The sequence below is a fragment of the Marmota marmota genome, unplaced genomic scaffold, assembly GCF_001458135.2.
Source record: "Marmota marmota marmota unplaced genomic scaffold, marMar, whole genome shotgun sequence".
NCBI classification, from domain to species: Eukaryota; Metazoa; Chordata; class Mammalia; order Rodentia; family Sciuridae; genus Marmota; species Marmota marmota.
In genome coordinates this window covers 15,726,891-15,749,551 of record NW_026000016.1, presented here as the reverse complement: position 1 = coordinate 15,749,551, position 22,661 = coordinate 15,726,891, and the positions used below count along the sequence as shown (strand labels likewise).

The 22,661-nt window shown below is 36.0% G+C and overlaps 1 protein-coding gene across 4 annotated transcripts in view; it reads left to right on the top strand.

The window, feature by feature from the left end:
• Rgs7 (regulator of G protein signaling 7) overlaps nucleotides 1–22,661 on the top strand; it is a 460,451-nt gene that overhangs the window by 420,834 nt on the left and 16,956 nt on the right. For 2 of the 4 annotated variants that reach the window (XM_048809207.1, XM_015483535.2), the window contains exons 10-16: nucleotides 1,475–1,549; nucleotides 9,599–9,697; nucleotides 10,735–10,796; nucleotides 11,906–12,016; nucleotides 13,755–13,880; nucleotides 18,517–18,703; nucleotides 21,719–21,808. In XM_048809207.1, coding sequence (XP_048665164.1) covers nucleotides 1,475–1,549; nucleotides 9,599–9,697; nucleotides 10,735–10,796; nucleotides 11,906–12,016; nucleotides 13,755–13,880; nucleotides 18,517–18,703; nucleotides 21,719–21,808 — 750 coding nt within the window. The remainder of the gene's footprint in view (nucleotides 1–1,474; nucleotides 1,550–9,598; nucleotides 9,698–10,734; nucleotides 10,797–11,905; nucleotides 12,017–13,754; nucleotides 13,881–18,516; nucleotides 18,704–21,718; nucleotides 21,809–22,661) is intronic. The other 2 variants (XM_048809209.1, XM_048809208.1) reach the window with 2 other exon arrangements.

The window sequence follows — 22,661 nt, the reverse complement described above, 5'->3', positions numbered from 1 at the left end:
CTTTTAGGAAAATGTTCCATGTGTTCATCCTACAAAGCAGCTCATTCTTCTAATCATACCAGCACTGCCCCTTTGCCCTCCCCCCCAACTCTATTCCAGCTCCACAAAACACTTTCTACTCATTTTCACAAACATCTCATGGTTTTAATTTTCTTGCAACCTGTGAGAATAAATAGTTGAGAAGAGATGTACAACTTGATTTTTTTCACTAATACCAGAGATCCCTAAATCCTGTGCCAAAAATCTGAAAGCATGGAAACACAATACATGCAAATCATCCATTTCTAATTACTTCTAAAGGTTGAAGTCCTTCCTAGCTCTCAATACCATGTGTTTCTGAGTCTCCTTCTTCTCTGATTCATATTCCTCAGCCTTTGCCTACTGCTTCCAGATTGTTTTGGGGGGAAAGTTTGAGGTATATTTCCCATTCATAGTCTGTATTTCCCTTTTCTCCTTCTCCTCTTCCTCCTTCCTTCCCCCTCCCACTCCCTCTCTCCCACTCTCCTTCCCTCCTACCTTTCCTCTCTTCCTTCAAGTACAAAGGGGGCTCACAGCTAATTGTTTCTGTGTGACCCACCAGCAATTCTAGCAAAATAACACTCCCCAGGCTATCAGAAAGCCAGCAGCAGGCAGCCCTCCTGTTTAAAGGGATTCCCCTGCCTGGGAAAGAAGAAGCATAGTTGACTACCAGTTTCTTTCTTTATCTTCCTCTTTTTAGCTATAAACTCTGTGTTATACATTAAAAAAAAATACACCGTGGGATTTGTGCTTCCTCAACTAAATACAATTTTAGTTTCCCAACTTAGGAAAAACAAGCAGCTATCTAAAAGTAGTGTCGTTTTCTGACAGGTGTGGTGGCACACGCCTGTAATTCCACCAATTTGGGAGGCTGAAGCAGGAGGATTGCAATTTCAAGGCCAGCCTCAGCAATTTAGGGAGCCCCTACGTAACTTAGCAAGACATTGTCTCAAAAAAAAAAAAACCTTTAAGAAAGTGCTGGGTATGTGACTCAGTGGTAACAACACCTTTGCATTCAATCTTCAGTACCAATAAACAAACAAATAAATAAATAGAAGTAGTATTATAGTCAATAAAGAAAGCCTGTTTCTGCAGGAATTTGTGTGTAGATATATATCATTAGGGGTTATTACCCCATTCGTCTCTGGATACTCTTGCTCTGTCTGTACAGACAGAGCAGCTATAATATATCAGTAAACGACTTTACATGCAAAACCTAAGTACATTTTCTGGTTTCTCTAGGAATTGAGAAAGGTATCAGAGAAATATAAAGGTGTTGTGTATTTCATTACTGTCCACTGCTGATGGAAAAAGCTGTGGCCTTCTAGGAAGTGCTGCTGGTGACTGGGGTCATTATGGCATTTGCTCAGGTTCTGGAGAGCGAGTCACTAATGAAGGTACTAGCCAGAGATTCACACCCAAAGATTCCTTTGTTTCTCTGTTTTTCCGTTTCCAGCCTGGATGTGTAAATACTACTGAAGTGGACATTAAGAAGTCATCCAGAATGAGAAACCCACACAAAACAAGAAAGGTAAAATGTTTGTTGTGCAGCTATTGATTGATGATGAGTTGTACTGTTCATACCTGGGGACCACAGAACACCTTTGTCCCTTTCACAGAACCTTTCCTGCTCCTCCTGGTCTTCCATCCCTCTCTCCTTAGGAAATGGTCCACCCACTGTCCTGAGGTAGAAGAGCAGTGCTGACTGGCTCGGACAGGAGGGGTCAGGGAAACTGCAGACCCCTCCACTCTTGCTAAAGGATTAGGAAAGGAAGTTGGAGGTTATCTGAGAAAAAGGGAAAATAGGGCATTTTTAGATAAAAGTTTGAGGAAAGGGAGACTCTAAAATATATCTAATTAGAAAAAAAGTGTAAGGACGATTTTTTTTAGTATCCACATTGTGTGACACAACCATAAGTTAAGAGTAGTACTTCAGTGTTTGTTCTGAGAGAAAGCCTAAGGGGAAAACTATCTGGAACTCAGTGACATTTTAAATAGCCCTTTGAAGCTGGGCACAGTAGAACATGCCTGTAAACCTAGCTACTCCAGAAGCTGAGGCAGGAGGATCACAGGTTCTAGGTTAGTGTCGCATTCTTTGCGACTAAAACACTCAAGGTCATTCCAGGGGAACTGGGCTGCACAAAATAACCACACAAGAGACAGAGATATCTTTTTCTTTGAGGGTGCTGTGATGTCTCCTCTGACCTTAAGGGTCCACAGAAAGAGAGAGAGAGAGAGTGCGCAAGCACGTGCTGACCCCTTTTATTGAGGAGAAGCCATTCAAATGAGGTAAGGGGTCAGGTTTCAAGGGGCTGAGTCTAGCTTTATGATGTCTGCTGTCAGCAGGTTGACTGACATCTAGGAAGGCCACACCCACAGGCAGAGCAAGAGAAAGGTACACACAAAGGGAATTTCCATGGAACATTCTATCCCAAACAGGGCAAAGGGGTTGTATCACAAAGGAACGGGTGAGTGTAGCTTGACCCATGGGGCTGCAGGAAGGCATGCCTATGCATGAAGACACATTTGTTACATTTTTACTATTCTCAAGATCGGGGATACTGTCACAGCCACTTGAAAGTGGCCAGATCACTGGAAGTGACTGACAATGCCTCAAACCAATCACGAGAGAAAAATGCTGGTCACATGACATGGTGGCCTTCCATAGGTTAGCCTGGGCAACTTAGCAAGAGCCTGTTTCAAATTAAAATAAAAAGCATTGGGGATATGGTAGAGCACCCCTTGGTTCAATCTCCAGTACCTGACAAAATAAACAGCCCTTTGAAAACCCATAGCAGTGATATCTGCATAGTTTTAAAGTAATCTTACACACAGAAGACATCTTTATTAATTCCATTAAAAATTTCAATACACATAAGAACTTTTAGTCTGCAACAAGCATGCTGAGGACACAGTCCACAAGTTGGCATGGCCTTAAAAAAGCATTCCCCAAAGGTTAAGGCTCTCTTTTTTGGTGACATTTTCCTTATGTAACTGTAGCATTTTCCAGAATAAGTACACTTACAATAGGCTAAACTAAAATTAAACTAATTTTTGTAGTCTTATTTCATGCAGTCTTTTTCTTCTATCCCTAGACGTACAACATCATGTTCAAAGGTCCTAATGTTGCACAAGTACCTTTTTTTCTTTGGAGGCAGTTTACCTTGATGTTAGGGAAAAGGAAGCCATGGGAAAGTGATACACACCCTATTTAGACATGATACTCAAACATTTTGCCCCTAAGGATCTGAGAGAAAGAGGCAAAGCCTGGCTACTTGTCTCTATTGCAGTTGGCTCTAGACTCAGCTCTTTCATCCTTGGTATCCATGCTCCGTGTGCCAGGTACTAGCTCAGTGAACAAAATTCAAAAATGCAATCAGTGGGCTGGGATTGTGGCTCAGTGGTAGAGCCGCCTGCCTTACATGAGTGGAGCACTGAGTTCCATCCTTTGCGCCATATAAATAAATAAAAGAAAGGTATTGTGTTCATCTACAACCAAAAAGAAGAATTTATTTTGTTTTTATTTTTTTTAAAGAGAGAATGAGAGAGGGGGAGAGAGAGAGAATTTTTTTAATATTTATTTTTTAGTTACCGGCGGACATAACATCTTTGTTTGTATGTGGTGCTGAGGATCGAACCCGGCCGCACGCATGCTAGGCGAGCGCGCTACCGCTTGAGCCACATCCCCAGCCCAAAAAGAAGAATTTAAAAAACAAAAATGCAATAAGCCACCTTCTCCCTGAATTATGAGGAGTAATCCTTTAAAAACCTTTCTGTGTATCATGTTTTTTCCCACCAAATCAGACATGCTCTGATTCAGAAGAGTAAAGATAAAGATTAAAAAGACAGAACTTCATCATGATAAAGTGATCATTCACCCACTCTTTATAGCCCTATATTCAGTATCGGTTTCTTACCTGGGCCTCAATGGGCATGTTTCTTGAAACTTTGAAAAGTATCCCTGTACAAAGTTGCTCTTCACATATCATTGGTCCTCATTTAATGATGGAAAAAAACTTGAGGCATCACAAGTTGAAGTGCTGTAAAGAGGAGTCCTTAAGTGTTAACTGATTTGTCTAGGACACAGTCTAATTCATTGTCAATCATTTGTAGTAGAATTGCAAGGCCTAACTATAGAGCTGTGTAACCCAAAAATTCATCACAGAAAAACAGAAGTTCTGAAAAAACCCAATAGCAAGTAGCATAAATACCATTGTTTTCTACAATTAGAGAAAACTGATTTTCTCATTTTTTTGATCAATATAAGCTTTTTATGGACATTAGTGTGGAATTTTCTAGAATCCTCACAGACAATGATGATATTTTATGCAGAAGGCTTGAGGACTCTAAGCCACATACTTACTTGTCCTTTAGAATTCTTGAATTATCACCCAGTAGAGATAATCTGACATGTTTATCAAATGTGTAAAGAGAAGACTTGGTTGTATAGCTTTTGCAGATACTGTGTTAGGCCATATTTTTGGTTAGGAACTGGAAGGACCAATTAGAGAAATTAACACCTCTCCACTAAGTGTCCAGTTTATACAGCTCTTTGGATATTTCACAGTAAAACAGACAAGCAGGGCCTTGTTTCCACAACTCATGTCTAATAAGGGTGCAGACTGTGAACAAGTAGACAGACAAATGTCTGAACCTTAGTATAGTTACATATTTTATGTATTCGTCTACTGGGACTGCCACAACAAAATACCACAGACTGGATGGGTTATACAATAGGAATTTATTATTTTGTAGCTCTAGAGACAGGAAGTCCAAGATCAAGGTGCTAGAAAATTCATTCCCTGGTAAAGGTTCTCTTTCTGGCTTGAGATCAACCACTTTTTTTTTTTTTTTGCTGTGTATTCAAGAGCCCTTCCTCTTGTTACGAGGACAGCAATTCTATTGGATTATTGTGGCACTCTCTGGCCTCACTTAATCTTTATTACCTTCCCACAGGCCCTATCTTCACATCACACATATTAGTTTGGGAGAACACAGCCCAGTCTATAACATAAAAGGAATAAAGATTTGTGATTCTAACTTTTTATCGGTGAATAATGATTTCACCACCCTCTGAAACAGCTCTGTCCAGGCTGAACAGGCTGCACCATGTGATTATAAAGGCAGAAATCTGCTGACTGCCCTGGAAGTCGCCCGTGCCTGATGGGGCTGTCTCCTTTGCACCTTCTCTTAGCTGTGTGATTGATCTTAGTCTTATATCCCACTGATAAGGAAGTAGAACCTCTGGACCATGTTTAATCTTTGAAAATAGATACTACCTTAACAAAGAGGGCTGCTGTTCATTTCTTTGAGAATCAGCTATAATAATATTTCTTATATGTTATAACCCAAGTAGATTGATCAGGTTTCAAATCTCACTTCTTTTTTATTTATTTATTTGTTTGTTTGTTTGTTTTTGAGAGAGAGGGGGAATTTTTTAATATTTATTTCTTAGTTTTTGGCGGACATAACATCTTTGTTTGTATGTGGCGCTGAGGATTGAACCCGGGCCGCACGCATGCCAGGCGAGCACGCTACCGCTTGAGCCACATCCCCAGCCCAATCACTTCTTAATTTTAATGGGCTTTACTGAAATCCAACAAAATAGTTAAGAGGTATTTACTCAAGTCTCTGAGAAAGAATATAGGCAAGTTTTAAGGGGCACTGTGTGCCTGGTGATCTTTGATTGGATACGAAAATTTTTACGGGGTTGTGTATTCATTTCTCCAAAGAAATAGAACTAACAAGATGTGTGTGTGTGTGTGTGTACAAAGAAAGAAAGAACAAAATTTTTAAGGAATTGACTTAAATGTTGGGCTTGGAAAGGCCAAAATTAGATGCAGGAGAGCAGAGGCCAGAGAAGCATTACAGATGGAATCCAGAGGCAATCTAAAGGTAGAATTTCTTCTTATTCATGGGAAGCCAGTCTTTGTTCTATTTAGGCCTTCAACTGGTTGATGTGGCCCACCCACATTGTGGAGGACAATTTGCTTTACTCAGAGTTCACTAAATTAGATGTTAGTCATATCCACAAAAAGCCCTCACAGAAACAACCAGAACGATGTTTGGCTACGTATCTTGGCACAGTGGCCCAGCCATGTTGACACATAAAATTAACCACCACAGGCAGGACCTGTGACAATATGACAATAGCTAGGAGGGTCCAAGAACACAAAGCCAGAGGAAAATGACAAAATCATCTGCATGTGTTACTGAAGCACACTTTGGAACTGCCTCCTGTGGCTTCAGAACTCATCTTCCAAAACAACAGTCAGCTTGTTCTGTATCCTCTTGTCTTTTCTCCCCTGTCAGCTTCATCTAAACTTTGGTGGCATTTAATATTATTGACCACAGCTCATGGACTGGAGCCTAGGGAGTAGGCAGGAGCAGAGCTGGAGCTGGCTGTGCCTGGACCCAGGAGCCCACTGGAGAGCACAGGAGCTCTCAGGCCCTCTCTCTAGTCGGTTTGCTCTGGTGTGCTGTCGCTACTGGCTTCTTCCACGTGGAGGCAGACTAGGTCACAGTCTGTTCTCTGTTGAAAAATCCAGAAGGAAAGAAAATAGTCTCACACTAGCCCCAATAAGAAAAATACTAGAGATTTATTCCACATAGGTAGAAAATCTTCTTGCACTTTGCACTTTAAAGCTCTATTTTAAATGTCCATTTGGACTGCTAGACTGATGTACCAAAATATTTTAGACTGGGAAATTTATAAACAACATAAATTTATTGCTAATGGTCCTGGAGGCTGGGAAATTCAAAAGCAAAGCCCCAGTGCAGAAGACTCTCTGTTTCCTATATGGCACCTTCATCCTGAGTCCTCTTTTGCAAGGGCACTAATCCCAATCCTGAGGGCAGAACTCTCATGGCCTCTTCACATCCCAAAGGCTCCACGTCCAAACACCATCACCTAGGGGATTAGGATTCCAACGTGTAAATTGGGAGGGGAACACAAATATTCAGACCATAGCAGTCCTCCACACACAACAAAGGAAAAAAATAGAAGAGAATTTTTCTTAGTTATAAAATGTGAAAGGAAATCATACATGAATAGATTCATATGGAGTCCAATCTGTTTCATTTAATGAATAATTTTTATAACATTATATATGAAAAATGCCTGTTCTAGACACCATGGAGAAAAGGATGTGTTAATCAAGTTGAAACATCTCAACTAAATAGTTGATTTTGCTCACAAAGTTCAAAATGAATGTCAAGTTATTGATTTAACTTTCTCCTATCTGTAAACATTAAGACATTGCAAAAACTTCACTCCTCTACCTCCGGAACAGCACTCTGACTAATGAAATTGGAAGTTTCTGATGTTTACCTGTACGTTAGACAAAAATTAGAAATTCCATAGTAAGCTCAGACCCAGTAGTGAGTTTCCTGGAAGACTTAAAGCAATACCTCCCAATGAACTTCATGAGGCTCACATGAAATGCATGCATTTTGAAATAATAATGGAAATGTAAAGATAGCATGTAACTTAATGGATCTTTTTAGTTTTATGACATCTCAAATTGAAGTATTTTTCTAACAGTCTTTTTAATTAATTTTCAAATTAGCCAGAAAATTTACTGTTAAAACTCTCAGCTATCTTGTTTTATAAATGCTGTTTATGTGACATGTATATTCTTATTTTAAAAATTTTAACATATTTGAACCAAGGTCTGGACATGGTGACATAGGCCAGTAAACCCAGCTCCTCTAGAAGCCAATGCAGGGGGATTGCAAGTTTGAGGCCACCTTCCTCAGCAACTTAGCAAGACCATGTCTCAAGATAAAACAGAACAAGACAAAACAAAACAAAAACTTTTAAAAGGGGATGGGTTGTAGCTTAGTGATAAGGCAATACTAGTACTGTAAAAAGAAAAAAATAATAATGGTAAAAAGAATAGAAAGTTTATATCTCAGAGACCTTATTTTCCTTATCAAAAATTAATGTGATACAACTGAAGAAATAACAGGCACCCCAAAGTTCAACTATATAACTAGTGGTCTTTCACTTGCCTAATTTTTAAGAAATCAAACTCAAATGGTATTTCAGAATTCAAAAAGCTGTTTAAGCATGTTCAAATATGACTAGTATCAGTTTATTTAGGCTTTTTCTGCTTCTTCAATGTATAACCTCTGGTATTCTAGGCCTTATGTCTTTTAATTTTTTCTTTATAATACTTATCACAGTTTTAATCATACTTATTTGTGTGATTAGGCAACTCGTTTCCCTGGTACAGGATTGTAAGCTCCAATGGAGGAGGAAGCATATGTGTTTTGTTTGCTTCTATAACCCTTATGCTTATCACTACATCCAGCATATAGAGGTGGTCAGTAAGTGTTGAATGATTGAATGAATGAGTAAACAAATGAAAGAAAAGAGCAGGACAAGTCATTTAGCCCAGTCCTATGAATAGCATATGTTGTATTAAAATGGATGGTCATTGACAGGAAATAGGTTTGAGCTAGGACAAGAGAAAAGATTTATAAGGGCCTTTCTAAAATAGTCTGGAAGTGGATGATCCAGATGATTAAACCCAAGTCAAAGTGTGTTTTAAAAGGGCTAACAAGCAATAATGGGAGCTATAAAGAGAAAAAAACATCGAGTCCAAAGTGTCTAGGTAACAGAGCCAAGAAGTAATGTTGACAGAACATTCAGTTTCGGTCCAAGTGAAAGTAGGTCAGGAACAAAACACATTTGAACTTTGAAGTTTGTTGATGGGCCCGAGAATGGACTCCATTAAGCATTTGAATCTACCTTCATCTAAATGACAATTTCTTTGCAAATCTATCTGGAAATGTTAATTTTGCAGTGCTCATGCACTTTTACTATGCCCTTATCTTTTATTTCCATGTTCAAAGAAGTACTACAGGACACATCTAATGCTTTGTTTTAAAGTAATAATACTTTGATTTTTTTGTTTTGTTTTTAAAAAAGCCATTTGGATTCTCTCTTGAACTAACATGTTGGGTGACTCACACAGTTGGGGAGAAATTTTTATCCCTCAGTCTCTATATCTTTCTTTATACTTACTAAGCAATGGGTCTCTCCCTAAAAAGAATCTTTTTAATTAATAGCTCTGATCTTTTGGGAAAATTAATTTTAAAAAAGAATTGCAGCATCAAGAATTTGAGGTGTGTGAAGCCTCACTAATATTGCATATGTACCCAATGGCGAGACTAACATCATAACCTAAGTAGGCAGTATTGAGATGGGAAGTCAGGGCACTCTGGGTCGTCTGATTATACCACGAGAAAACAAGGCAGCAGAATCTGCAACATAGTCCTCTTGTCAGTGTTCCATTTCATTCCTACATGAAAATCAGGTAATTTTTATCTTCTCATGAGTTATTAAATTTCTATTTTATTTTATATCCACCTCTATTTTATTATTGAATCAATACTTATTAAATGTTACTTATTAAATTTTATTTTTGATAGCAGTGCCTTTTGGACTTTGACAGAAGCTTCATTAAATAAGTTTTGAGCTACCTTACTGAAGATGTGACGCAAATTTTTTTCCCAGAAATCTGTGACTATGAATGGTATTTTGTCTTAACATTTATTTTTCATTTTAATATAGTCTGTCTATGGTTTACAAAATGATATTAGAAGTCACAGTCCTACCCACACACCCACACCAGAAACTAAACCTCCAACAGAAGATGAGCTGCATCAACAGGTGAGTCAGCCTAGAAAATGACTTTCAAATGATTATTTATCATTATTAACATTCACTATGCAACCAGATAGCAAATGTTCATAATGGGTATTTTGAAAGGTAATTTGTATGGTCACCTATTTCATATAGAATATTTGCAAGTAAAAATGTAATGAAGTTGCTAATGAGAGGACAAGAGATTGGGGACATTAAGTCCCATATCTAATGTTGCTAAGTTATCATCACAAAAAAAAAAAATGTGATTTTTATTTGTGTGGTACTGATGTCTTCAAACCTTTGGAAGTTTTTTCTTATCAACACTGGTATACAATCATAGTATATACTGCTTCTTTTTAAAAATCATTGATCAATAGTTTTTGCTTCAATAAATATTTCAAAGCAAACATCAATTTCTAATATCCAGTAATAATTAAATTTCTTGATTGGTTTAATCATCGTTCCTCCTCCACATTTTGGACTCTTCTATTATTTTGTTATAGTATGGTTCATTAATAATGTGATTTAGAATTTTCTAGTGTATTTATAAGCACCATAAAGGAAAAGCAATTCAGAAAAAATTTTATAGTTTTTCTCTATGTGTTTACATCCATGTAAGCATGTGTCATAATTTCATAAAATTATTCTCAAAACACATCTGAATGATGCTTTCTTGGGATAGTCTCAGGAGATAGGATTTATTTTGAAATTATAGTAAAAAATAAAAAATACATTTATTTTCTTAATTAAATATCTGTGGGGAATGGATTTGATTATTCACCTTGAATTAATGTTTAAAAACTCCAGAACACTTTTCTAATAAAGTTACATTTTGTTAAAGTAAGTAAAATATTCAAACTGTGCTGTTCTTAAGATATATGGTTATGTTTACATTCAAATACATTTTCATTTTTTGTTAACTATTCAGAGTGCTCTGCATTCGTCAACTTTGAAATTTTACTGACAGGATATACACCTTTTTGGAATTGCCCTATGAGAATTTAGAGGTGAAAACTGTGGTGTTGTCATTTGTGTAACTAATTCTCTAACCTTCTTTTCAGATAAAATATTGGCAAATACAGTTAGACAGACATCGATTAAAAATGTCAAAAGTTGCTGATAGGTAAGTATTTCAAGATGTCTCTGTAAATTTAAAAATTGCATGAGACAGTTAAATATGTAGTAAGAACCAACTGTTGGAAGGGGAACTAAGATAAATAATTGGTTTTTGTATTTGCTTTATACACATGGAAAGCTTTCAAAGCATTCATTTGTTACAGTTTAAAGGGAAGCATGATCATTATTGCTTTAAATCACAAGAGGTTCTATCTTTGTACAATCAACAATAAGATACAGAGGATACAGCCAAGGAGTTAAATCTTTTCACTTCTACTCAAAGAATTGAACCTTAATTTACTGACTGTTTTTTGGCAACTCTGAGACTCTATAAATTGATCTGAACATTCACAACCTACTCTGTTATTGCATGGTTTCAGAATTTGAATTAATCTCAGATTTTAGATTTGTCTTTTCTGTTTAAAAATCTACTCTTAATGAAATTCAAATTCTTCACTTTGGGGCATTGCCAAAACCTATCTCTCCGACTTATTTTCTTTCTTCTTCCTTCAGTTTTTAAACACAGATTTTTGGGGAGGGGCCTTTCGCTGTTTCTATTTTGAGACAGGGTTTCACTGAGTTGCTAAAGGTCTTGCTAAGTTGCTGAGGCTAACTCAATCTTGTGATCCTCCTGCCCCAGCCTCCCAAGTTGCTGGGATTACAGGCGTGTGCCATCATGACCAAACAAATGTAAATGTTTTCTAAAAGTATATTTTTGTCAGTGATTCTCCTTTTGCCTCATTCCTGTAATTAAATTTGGCAATGATTTCCTTTTAATCCCTTTTCCTGGTTAACAAAGGATTGGAACAGACCCTTACTGCTGCCCTTCAACATGCAGACCTCTTCCATGTTGCTTCATTTTAATGGAAGTGTAGTGACTTAATAGCTCAGGTGTGTGATAGATAAAGATAGGAATCTTTAACTAAATTTGTCCACCAAAAAGCCCAATGAGTTGTTGCGTGCATGTTATTGAAACATGAAAATTGCCATTGGGCTTTATTCTGTAATTGGGAAAGGACTCTTTGGCCCAGAATTTTTATATTGCTTCTCTTTCTTTGGACTGGGTATAACTTCAGCCAGAAAAACTGAGGAAATTTTTTTTTTCTTCCTCCCTAGTCTACTAAGTTATACGGAACAGTATGTAGAATACGACCCATTTCTTGTGCCACCTGACCCTTCTAATCCATGGCTGTCTGACGATACTACTTTCTGGGAACTTGAAGCAAGGTAAGTGACATTTTCTTTTCCTCACAGATATGTCACTTATTTCAGGGACTTTGTGAAACAGGAAGAACCCTGTAATTGGTTAATTATAATGATGGTTTTACTCTTTACATTTGATTCATGATTTAACATTATCATTCAAGATATTGCTTGAGGTTTTCAAACCCCAGGCATTTGCTTTGGCATTGAGATTTGCATTGTTGATGGAATGCTACTCAGCCATAAAAAAAGGATGGAATCTGTCAGTCATGACAACATGGTTGGAACTGGAGATCAATGTGTTAAGTGAAATAAGCCAGGCATAGGAACAAAAGTATTGTATGTTCTCACTCATATGTGAAATTAAAAAAAAAAAAAGTTGGTCTTATGGAACTTGAGAAGTTGAGAATGGTGGTTACAAGAGGCTGGGGAGAAAAGGGGTCAGGAAAGGTTCACCAACAGGTTCTAAGTTATAGTTACATAGAAATAAGTTTGAGTGTGCTAATGTACTGTAGTGTGACTATAGATAAAAATTATGTACTATCTCTTAGAAGCAAAATAAAGAGTTCTGAATGTATTTACCATAAAGGCATGATAAACATTTGATGAAATAGATGTTTACCCCGATTTACACATTACATGATATATACATGTATTGAAATATCACGGGGTACTCTAATAAATATGTATAATTGTTCATATTTTTATGTATCAATATAAAAATAAATTTAATTTTAAAAAATATTTGCACTGCTATAAAATTAGAAGTACAGGTTTCTAGCTGGATTAGTCAGGTTTCAAATCTTCAGTTCTTGAAATTTAGCTCATTGCTGTTAGCTTCTTTGAAAATCCACATAGCCAAAAAGGCCCATGTATTCAAGCAAAATAATGCTAAATCCCTATTTACTTAATTAAGCTTAATACAAGTAGACCTTTATAAATTCAGCTTTAAAACAAAATGAACTCACCATGAACACACTAAAAAACAAACTGACTTAAGAAAACTAAAGCACAATTGAAGACTCCATAGGAGAAGCATACTATATCCATTTGGGCAGTCATGCAAAGATCATTGCATGTCTCTTTATACAGAGAGGATTAGTACTCTAACCCCTTTCAAGATTGCATTATGGACCTTCTTTTTCTTCCATATCCAGCCATGGATCTTAAACACTCAATGAGTCCAGACTCCTCAGCCACAAGTTATAGATTTTACATATGAGGAACCTGGAATCCCCAAAAGTCATGACTCACCAGGAATAGGTCACATGTTTAATTACAGCAGAGTTATACATTGGTATGTCATTTTGGATACATGTGCATTTCACACACACACCACCAGCACATTCCCCCATTATGCATTTGTTAGTGGTTAAGAAATGGGGGTCTAATACAAGAATGTCTGGATATTTGCCCCTTGTTACTTGTCTGACATTGGAAAGTTATAACTCTCTTCATGCCTTCATTTCCTCATCTATAAAATGGGAAGAAGAAGAATGTACTTATAAAGGTACTGGAAAAAAATTAATAGGATAATTTATTTAGACCACTTAGCACCTAATTCACCTAATAAATGTTAGATATTAATGTTACTTATAATACACCATGATTTTATTAAGAACCATCAATCAGATACTTATTTTTCTTCTGAATGATCAGTTAAGAAATGGAATTTTAAAGCATACATGATTTTGAGGACAAACCTAATAACAGAAAATAGTAGTTGTACTGAAAGGATTATATTTGGCTTTATCTTCTATAGCAAAGAACCGAGCCAACAGAGGGTAAAACGATGGGGTTTTGGCATGGATGAGGCATTGAAAGACCCAGTTGGGAGAGAACAGTTCCTTAAATTTCTAGAGTCAGAATTCAGCTCAGAAAACTTAAGGTAAGATACACTGCTTGATTCTTACACCACAAGCCAGAGCAACACTCTCTCTGATGTTGCGTTATTTTGGACTCACGAAACCAATTACACTCTGCCAACATCGTAATGATGTTATGAACACATTGAATTTCTGCCATCTAATGGGATGGAAAAGACAAAAGCTGTCCAGTATTATCAATTCCTCACAATAACTGACTTTTACATTGTCTCTGGATTTTTAACTGTATAAGTTCAGTACTTGTGAAATGAACTCTACAAAGAAGTGTAGCACTTAGAGCCATGTTTGGTGAAGTGGAGAATGGCCAATGGTATTTATGCTGTTAAAACATATCACCTATTTATCAGTACTGACCTTCTGTGAGTATAACTTCTCAAGTAAGTTGGAGAAAGGAGTCAACACTATGTCAAATATTTTGAGACAAAGCTCTAGGGCAGCTCATTTACTTTGCTCATTTAAATACAGCTTCACAACAGGTAAGAGCCCTAAAGACTGTTAATTAGACAAGACATGTGTTCTGCTCATTGGTTGTAAACATCATCCTTATGTATTTTTAAATTTTCTAATTTAAAGGGCACCTGAAAATATCATTTCTTAAAAGGAGACATTAGAGTGGATTTTAATAGTTCTATTTAAGATCATTTAAATGAGTAATAACTTTTCACTACAAGAAACTCTTTTTGCATGCGTTCTTTTATTCATTATCCTTTTGAAACCTCATACCTTAGTTTTACTTTCCCATGACTTACAGAGTCCTGTGAAATTCATCTATTTTCCTTGGAACTAAGCAGTGCCAGGCATTGTCACATTCTTTTCAGGAGATTTAACAGATACTAATAACAAACGATTCAGAAATATGTAGAACATTGACAGATGTCTCTTGAATGGAGCAGAATGACCACAAACAGAATCTGGAATTTTCTATGAGTGCTGTCATGCATTGTTGGGAAGCACTTTCCAATTCTTGCTCAAGTTTATGGGAATCCTTTCTGGCCGGGCTTTTGCAAGACCTGAAGTTTAGCAATTATAGTTTTATTGGGCCTGCTAATAATACTTAGTATATCTAAGTCATATTACTAGTTACTGAAGCAAGAATGTATACAAAATAAAGAAAAAAGGATATTTTTGGAATATTAGAGAATGGGAGGGTGAATTTTGCTCTAAGTTTTTGAAAATATAATGACATTATAATTATTTGTGATGAGGAAATAAGTAACATGCCTTACCAGCATTGTCCAGTCACAACACAAAATGATGGATGTTTAGATAGGAGAAGTATTGGAGAATGCCTAACCTGGAGTTAGACATTGGCAAAGGCATAGTAGGAGAAATATCTTCCAGGCTGACAGCTGTTGATAAGAAGATAACCAAGCAAGAAAGGAAGAAGGAAGAAATTCTGGAGAAAAGAGAGTACCATGTGAATATTCTGCTTCACACATGAATTGAATCATTGCCCATTCCTTAGTTCAATCAAGCCTTAACTATTTCTTGTCTTAATTCCATGCTATACTGATTTCCATACTAAATAATTACATATAAGAAATAGTCAATATTTTTATGTATGTATACACATATGTATATACTCCTTGAATATCTACTATATACCTATCATGTTTCCTTGTTAAGTATAGATAAATGAATTACTGAAAGATATAACTGCAAACAGAATTTCGAACACCTAACATACACCAGAATATGTTTTATATCTGCTACTTCTATGAATCATATTATGCTACATTTATTTGCCTTTCATTATTTCTGATCATCACACATCTAATAATCCCAACAATGTAAGTATTATTGCCTCAATTTAGAGAGAAACAAAATATGTCTGAGCTGGTTTTATGCAAACTCATATTGCATGTAAGTAGCATTCGTGGTTTTTTTTTAATAAACCATTACCAAGCTACTGTCCACTGATTCCCAAATCTGAGTCCCACCCTGCTTTCACCTACTATCTGAATCACATGCCAGGGTCCACTTAGCCAAGAGGACTATGAATTAAATAAATTTAAGTACATCTTTTCTAAGCAGCAGCCGCCTTCTAGGGACCTACCCTTCATGGGAATGTGCCAGTCACATGAGCTTTTTCTTCAAACATTAGAACAGTAAAAAAGTGAAGAAACCCTGCTTATCCATAACCACATGTTACTCAAATACACCCTCTGCTGTCTACTGATATGTGTTTTGTTCATTCCCTTTTCAGGCAGAGCTCTAGCATAAAGCACATGCTAAAGAAATATATAAATAGCATGAATTTTATCATTATGTGCCTAAAAATATACCTGGCATTTGTCAGTGGCCTTTACATAAATTTATATAATTTAATCCAATGGAACTTCACGGAGATGGGCATTGTTATTCCATTTTATTGAGAAGGAAAGCAAGACTTCACTTAAAGACATTAAAAAGTCTCCTTAGATTCCAGCTACTATTAAATTTAAAATGTAGGATTTTAAATGAGCCTGTTCCATTCTACTAAGCTATTAAAACAATTACAGCAATGATGGGGATAAGAAAGGCAATGATGCTCTTAGGGAGACAGTGAGAAGGAGTGGTTATGAGCCTGACATCTGCTACAGATTTTCCAGAAACAAAACCTCAGCTATACCACTAATGGAGGACAAGCTTAAATAAATTACTTAATCTTCATATGCTCAGTTCCTCTTCTAACGTGGGGGAAATAATAGCATCTAGTTTATGGAGTTGTGGGGACTAGTTGAAGATACAGATTGATAAGTATATGGTAAACAGGTACGTAGTACCTGTATCCCGTATCAGTGTACGTGCTATTACCAACATCTCTACACTTTCACAGTTTTTTCCTTATTTCCAGGTCCATTTCATTTCAGATGTCACTATATCTCAAAGAGTTTTCTTAGACACCCCACTTTTACAACCGTGTGCTAGCCTTAGCATTGGGGTTTCTTCCTGCTCAGCATTCTAAGACTGTCTGGCCTATACTCTTCCTAAGAGATTCTCATGTGCTTCCTGGGATTCTGGCCTTTAAAGTGGTCTTTTTTCACTACTAGTACTTTGAGGATTGAGACTTTCTTTTGATTGATGTCTTCAAAATATGCTGAAGTCAGCTTAAATGAGCATCAATTCCAACACTCATGCAGCCTCAGATTGTACATGGTATTCCTATAGGACTTCACAGTCTTGATCCTTCCTTTCTGAAAGTAATAATGGCTGTTTCATATTTAAGGCTTTGCCACATTGGATTATCTCTGTAACAAAACAAGAGGGGAATGAAAACTGAAAAATCAATAGTCTGAGTAGTATTTGATACTCTTAATTGTAATTCAAGTGACTTTTTACTGATTTCTGACCTTTCATTAATGCCCATGTTAAAATTTAGTAGAGAGGAAGGTACTGCGTATCACTTTGTGCTTCTCCTGACTCTGCAGCCTAAATTTCCTCCACTTCTGTAGTTGGATTCTCCATATCATGCTCACATATATCAGTAGAATGATATTGTGCCTGTTGGGGATAACAAGCCTCACAGTTCCTTTATCACATATTTTTTTCCATTTACAAATTATTGCAATATGAACTTTAATCTTTTCAAGATTATTTCTAGATCTAACTGAAATAACCTAGATAAACTTTTTAAAAATTAAACCCATAATTCATCATGGCACCTTCTTATTATGCTTTGCTATTTGCTTTTTTCAGCCATAACATACTTCAGTGTTCCTTCAGCATAAATGTTCTCTATATAAACATACATTCAGAAGTAAACCAGTATGTATTTTTCTGGCTTCTAAATTGCTCTGATGCCTCTGCAAATTTAAGTCTTTCAAACAATCGCATAGAAAAGCTTGTTGCGCTGTCACTCTGTAACTCATATATTAAAATTAGTTAATTGCCTGATATTTCCTGCTGGAGCATTTTCTCTTTTTATGTCCAGGCCTCTTTTAATTCCAGGAAAGCTTTGTGGTAATTTCCCTACCAAGTAGAGCAGGAATGCCTCTCCTGAAATGGACTAAAGATCCAAAGAATACAGAATAATATACTACTTTAAACACAACCCCCCATTAGAAGCTCTGTAAGCACACCTTCCCTTCTAGTTTTTCTTCCTTTCTTTTTTTATATTTTTTTTTTTAGTTTTTTTTAGGTGGACACAATATCTTTATTTTTTATTTTTATGTGGTGCTGAGGATCGAACCTTTCCAGTGCCTCACGCATGCCAGGTGAGCGTGCTACCACTTGAGCCACATCCCCAACCAGAAATCAAGTTCTTTTTTTTGGTGGGGGGGCGGTGCTGGGGATTGAACCCAGGGCCTTGTGCATGTGAAGCAAGCACTCTACCAACTGAGCTATATCCCCAGCCCAGTTCCTCTTCCTTTCTAATAAAAGCTTCTCTAAAAGTGCTACATTGCTTCAATAATGTTAGAGCTCAGATTTGGTTCTAATCACAATCAATTAAGAGGTTTTCCGTATTTCTTTTCAAAGAAAATTTTTACCTTTGCATATAACTTATGGGGAAAAGCCAATATAGGTCTAATATTGCAAGCCCTCAGAAAGTGAATTTTCTATTAGGAATCACGATGAGGTTTATGATGAGTAAATATTACAAGAATTTTTCAGATTATAAACCATTGAAGTAAAAGCTCAGTGTCACATTTTGCATAGATTCTGGCTAGCAGTGGAGGACCTGAAGAAAAGGCCTATTCGAGAAGTGCCCTCGAGAGTTCAGGAAATATGGCAAGAATTTCTGGCTCCAGGAGCCCCCAGTGCCATCAATCTGGATTCCAAGAGTTATGACAAAACCACACAGAACGTGAAGGAACCTGGACGATACACATTCGAAGATGCTCAGGTTGGTACACAACAGGCCTCATGTCACAGAAGCTCTCCTGGACATGGACAGTGGTGAAACTTTCATTTTATTTTCATTCTTGTTGGCAGTTATTTTAAATATTTTCAATTTAGGTGGTTATATGCAAAATAACTGTCACTGATCTAGAAAAGAACAAATGTATTTTTAAAGTAACTATTTTTTTTAAATCCTGGGAATTTTTTTTTAAATTTGAATAGGTTTTTATAAGAAAATTTCATGAAGAAACATACTTGAAGTATTTGAAAAGTTTTACTTTATTTTCTTCCTTATTTGGTACCCAGTATTTCAGCAAACATTAATGGTGACCCCCACCTTGGTACCATACGTTTTTGTGTCTTCAATATGAAGATTTTGAGATTCTCACATGCCTAGATTATTCAGTATTTATGAATGGTCATTTCAAAATTTGCTTAACCTTCTGTCAAACAAATTTTGTCTTTGTTGAAAAAAATTAAATAAGAGATCAGGCATTTGTTAATTTTCCGTCTACAAAAAAGGAAATTGATTTTAACTTCTAAGATAAATTTTTGGTGTTCTCTTCTCTGAACCTTAATTAGAATTTCTACTTCCTCCAGAAAAGTATTGGTGCTTAGAAGGAAAACTGAAAAATAAGAACATGTATGCTTTGTAACTTCTTCTTTTGGGGGAGGGGGGCACTACTGGCATTGAACCTAGGGCTTTGCACATTCTGAATAAGTGCTTTACCATTGAGTCACACTCATGGCCCCTACTTCTTTTAAAATGAATATTAGCTCTGAAAATTTTCTTGTTTTTAATATTACTAACATAATGAACTGATAGTAAGATACACAAATGTTCTTCTTTATTTCTATTCTTGGTAGAAAATAACTTTCTTCTTGGCTCTAGTTTAAAGAAATGAACCAGTGTGTAGTAAAATAACACAAATTTTAACAACTAACTGAACACCCCCATCCCACATGTCTCAGCCATGGTCTCCTCTGTAAAAATAATTACATTTCACAGAGACACATGACAGAGAGCAGAATGAAAATTCTGGTCCTAATGATCACTTCCCTTGTGATTTATCTTTCTTTAGGTTCAAGATAAAATGTGGACATTTGTCTATAAAATGTGTAAAATGTTTGGAATGCCCTTCCTGAAGTCTTTTTTTTTTCTTCTTGAAGTCTTAAACAGAACATTTCTTTGTTATCTGTGTCATTGAAAAATATTCTTCCTTAATAGAATCCCCAATAAAATGAAAAGGAATATTCATCTATAGGAAACATTACTACCAGATCTTAAGAGTCTACTTTTTTTCCCAACTAAGCTCAGATATTTAACTCGTGTGTGTGTGTGTGTGTGTGTGTGTGTGTGTGTATAGCCAAATGTGTGTTATCCTGTTGTTGAGATGTAATACTAGAAGTTTCTGCTATTATGCGAGAAGACGTGATGTAATGGTTAACAATGAAGACTCTGGAGCTAAATTGCCTGGGTCCTGATCTGAACTCTGCTGGGTGACATCTTAGAAATATTGCACATCTCCACACTTCAGTTTCTTCATGTCTTATATGGACATAATATTGGTCACCAACCTCTTTCAGGCTTTTTGAGGATTAAATTAACTAACATAGGCCTGTGCTTGCTAGAAGATTCCCTGGCCTATGCTTATGTGTATTTGAGCATTTGTTGTGCATACCCCAAACTCTGCTAAGCATTTATCATTCCTTTAATCCTCATAACAAGACTATCTTATAAATTAGAGAATTAAGAATTGGAGAAATGAATAAATTGATCTTAAATTGAAGTTGTTTATAAGTGATTGATCTTAAGAAAGGCAGGATCTGAATCCCCAAATGCTTAACTTCAAAACCAGGAATTATTCTACTTTTAAATAAATTCCAATACACTTCCAAATTTACCATGTTCTGAAAGCTTGACCTTGGCTAGATCTTGAGGTTTAATCATGACAGTCATTTAGTGATTTCTGAATAACTTCAAATTATTACTGGTGTGTTAAATGAAGACCAAACGAGTCATTTTTTAAAATATGTATTTTCTTCAAAGAAAAGATTCAGACATCCAGGTGACTCTCAAATAGCTTATATATTTGACTGATATTTCTCTAGACTGGGAAGACTAAGGAGCATTTAATCTTTCTTGAATTACAACAGACCAGAGCAGAATCATCCAGGAATAGATCAAGTATGAATCAGATGAATACAATTTTTCTTTGTTTGACTTCTTTTTCTTCCAGCATTCATCACTAAAATAGAATGGGTACTGGGAGTGTAGCTTGGTGGTAGAGCACTTGCCTAGCATTTGAAAGGCCCTGCATTTGCTGCCTAGAACTGGAAAAAGAAAACCAAAATCGAACATTGCAGTTTTATTGCAGATGAGTGATCTGATATTTACCTAATCTTCCTATGCATGGGTGAGAAAAAAAGAGAATGAATTTGGAGACTTAGCAATTAGTATCACCAAAAAAAATTTTTTTTGGACTTGAGCTCTGACCCAAAGTAGGTATGGACGACAACTTTCCATGTAATTTGTACCAAGGAAATGATTCATCTGGACTGTCTGTATCCTCCCAGTAAATGTGGAGGCCAAAGGTATCTAGGATGATTACTCAGTCTTGACTTCACAACATCTGCTTCTGGCCTGGAGTAATTTTAAAAGATAGCAGACTTATTTATATTCTCAAATGTGCTAGGTATAAATCAACAATGTGATTCGAAGTTATTTCATTACTTCCCATTAACCATTAACCAGATTCCATCTTTAAAAAAGCATGACTTGGATATGATTTTCCTCCTCAGTAGCTCCCAAACCAATTAAAACATGTATCCATGAATCAAATAATGAATCGGAAGATATAAATGTCCTGTAAACATAGGTATTTTCATTAGCATTGTCATTACTATGATTAGCTGCCACTAAATTTGTTCTTTAACCACATTTTATGTTCTTATCGTAATATTTCACTTTTCTTGAAAAATAATAAAAAAAGCACCTCAACCATTTTTTTCTTTTTAGGAGCATATTTACAAACTGATGAAAAGTGATTCATATCCACGTTTTATAAGATCCAGTGCCTATCAGGAACTTCTACAGGCAAAGAAAAAGGTATTGGTTCTTTCTTGAGCTAGTTCTCAGTTATAATTATTTGGACTAATTGCCTCTGCTTGGCCCAGGGTATCAAACTAATGGTAAGTGAACATACTTCAAGACCCTCCCCTAATCCTTTCATTTTATAAGGGCCATTTAAGTTGTTTTTGTTTTTGTTGGTTGGTTGCTTATTGTATTATTTTTTGTTTGTTTCTGCAGATGTTCTTGCTTTATAAAATATATGAGAAACTGTTTTCATGTTTCATGTTAATCTTCTACATGCCTAGTTTAAGGAAATCAAATATTATAATAAATAAAGGAACAGGGTCAAAAATTTGAAAAGGGCTTTATTTGGAAAGCTTGAATGCATGTTCACAACTAAAAATAGACCTATTTTTTTCAATGATAGCTGCCAAAATGTAGTTATGTTTTCATTGTCTCTTGGCATTTATTCCAAATTACTAAGTATCCCTGTGATAAATTTTACACATTTTAAGATGGTAGCCAAGCACATATGGAGAGAGACCTCATTATTCAATTAATGCTTCTAATCAAAGTCTTACTGTTCATAAGTCCTAATGTGATCAATATAAAAGAGTATACAACATAAACATAAACATTATTCATTGCTTTTTAATGTTAAAATAATCCATAACTTATTGAACTTCTGAGATTAAATTATACTTTTGTGTATTTCATGCATTTAGTCTAATGAGATTTTTTTAAAGTGCGTTGTTTTGCATCTGGAAATAGATATTCTGTGTGCCCTGTCCAAATACAGCAGACATTAACCACATGGAGTTGTTTAAATTTTAATTTTAATTAAATAAAATTCCATAAAATTCTAGCCAAATATCAAGTGTTCAATAAC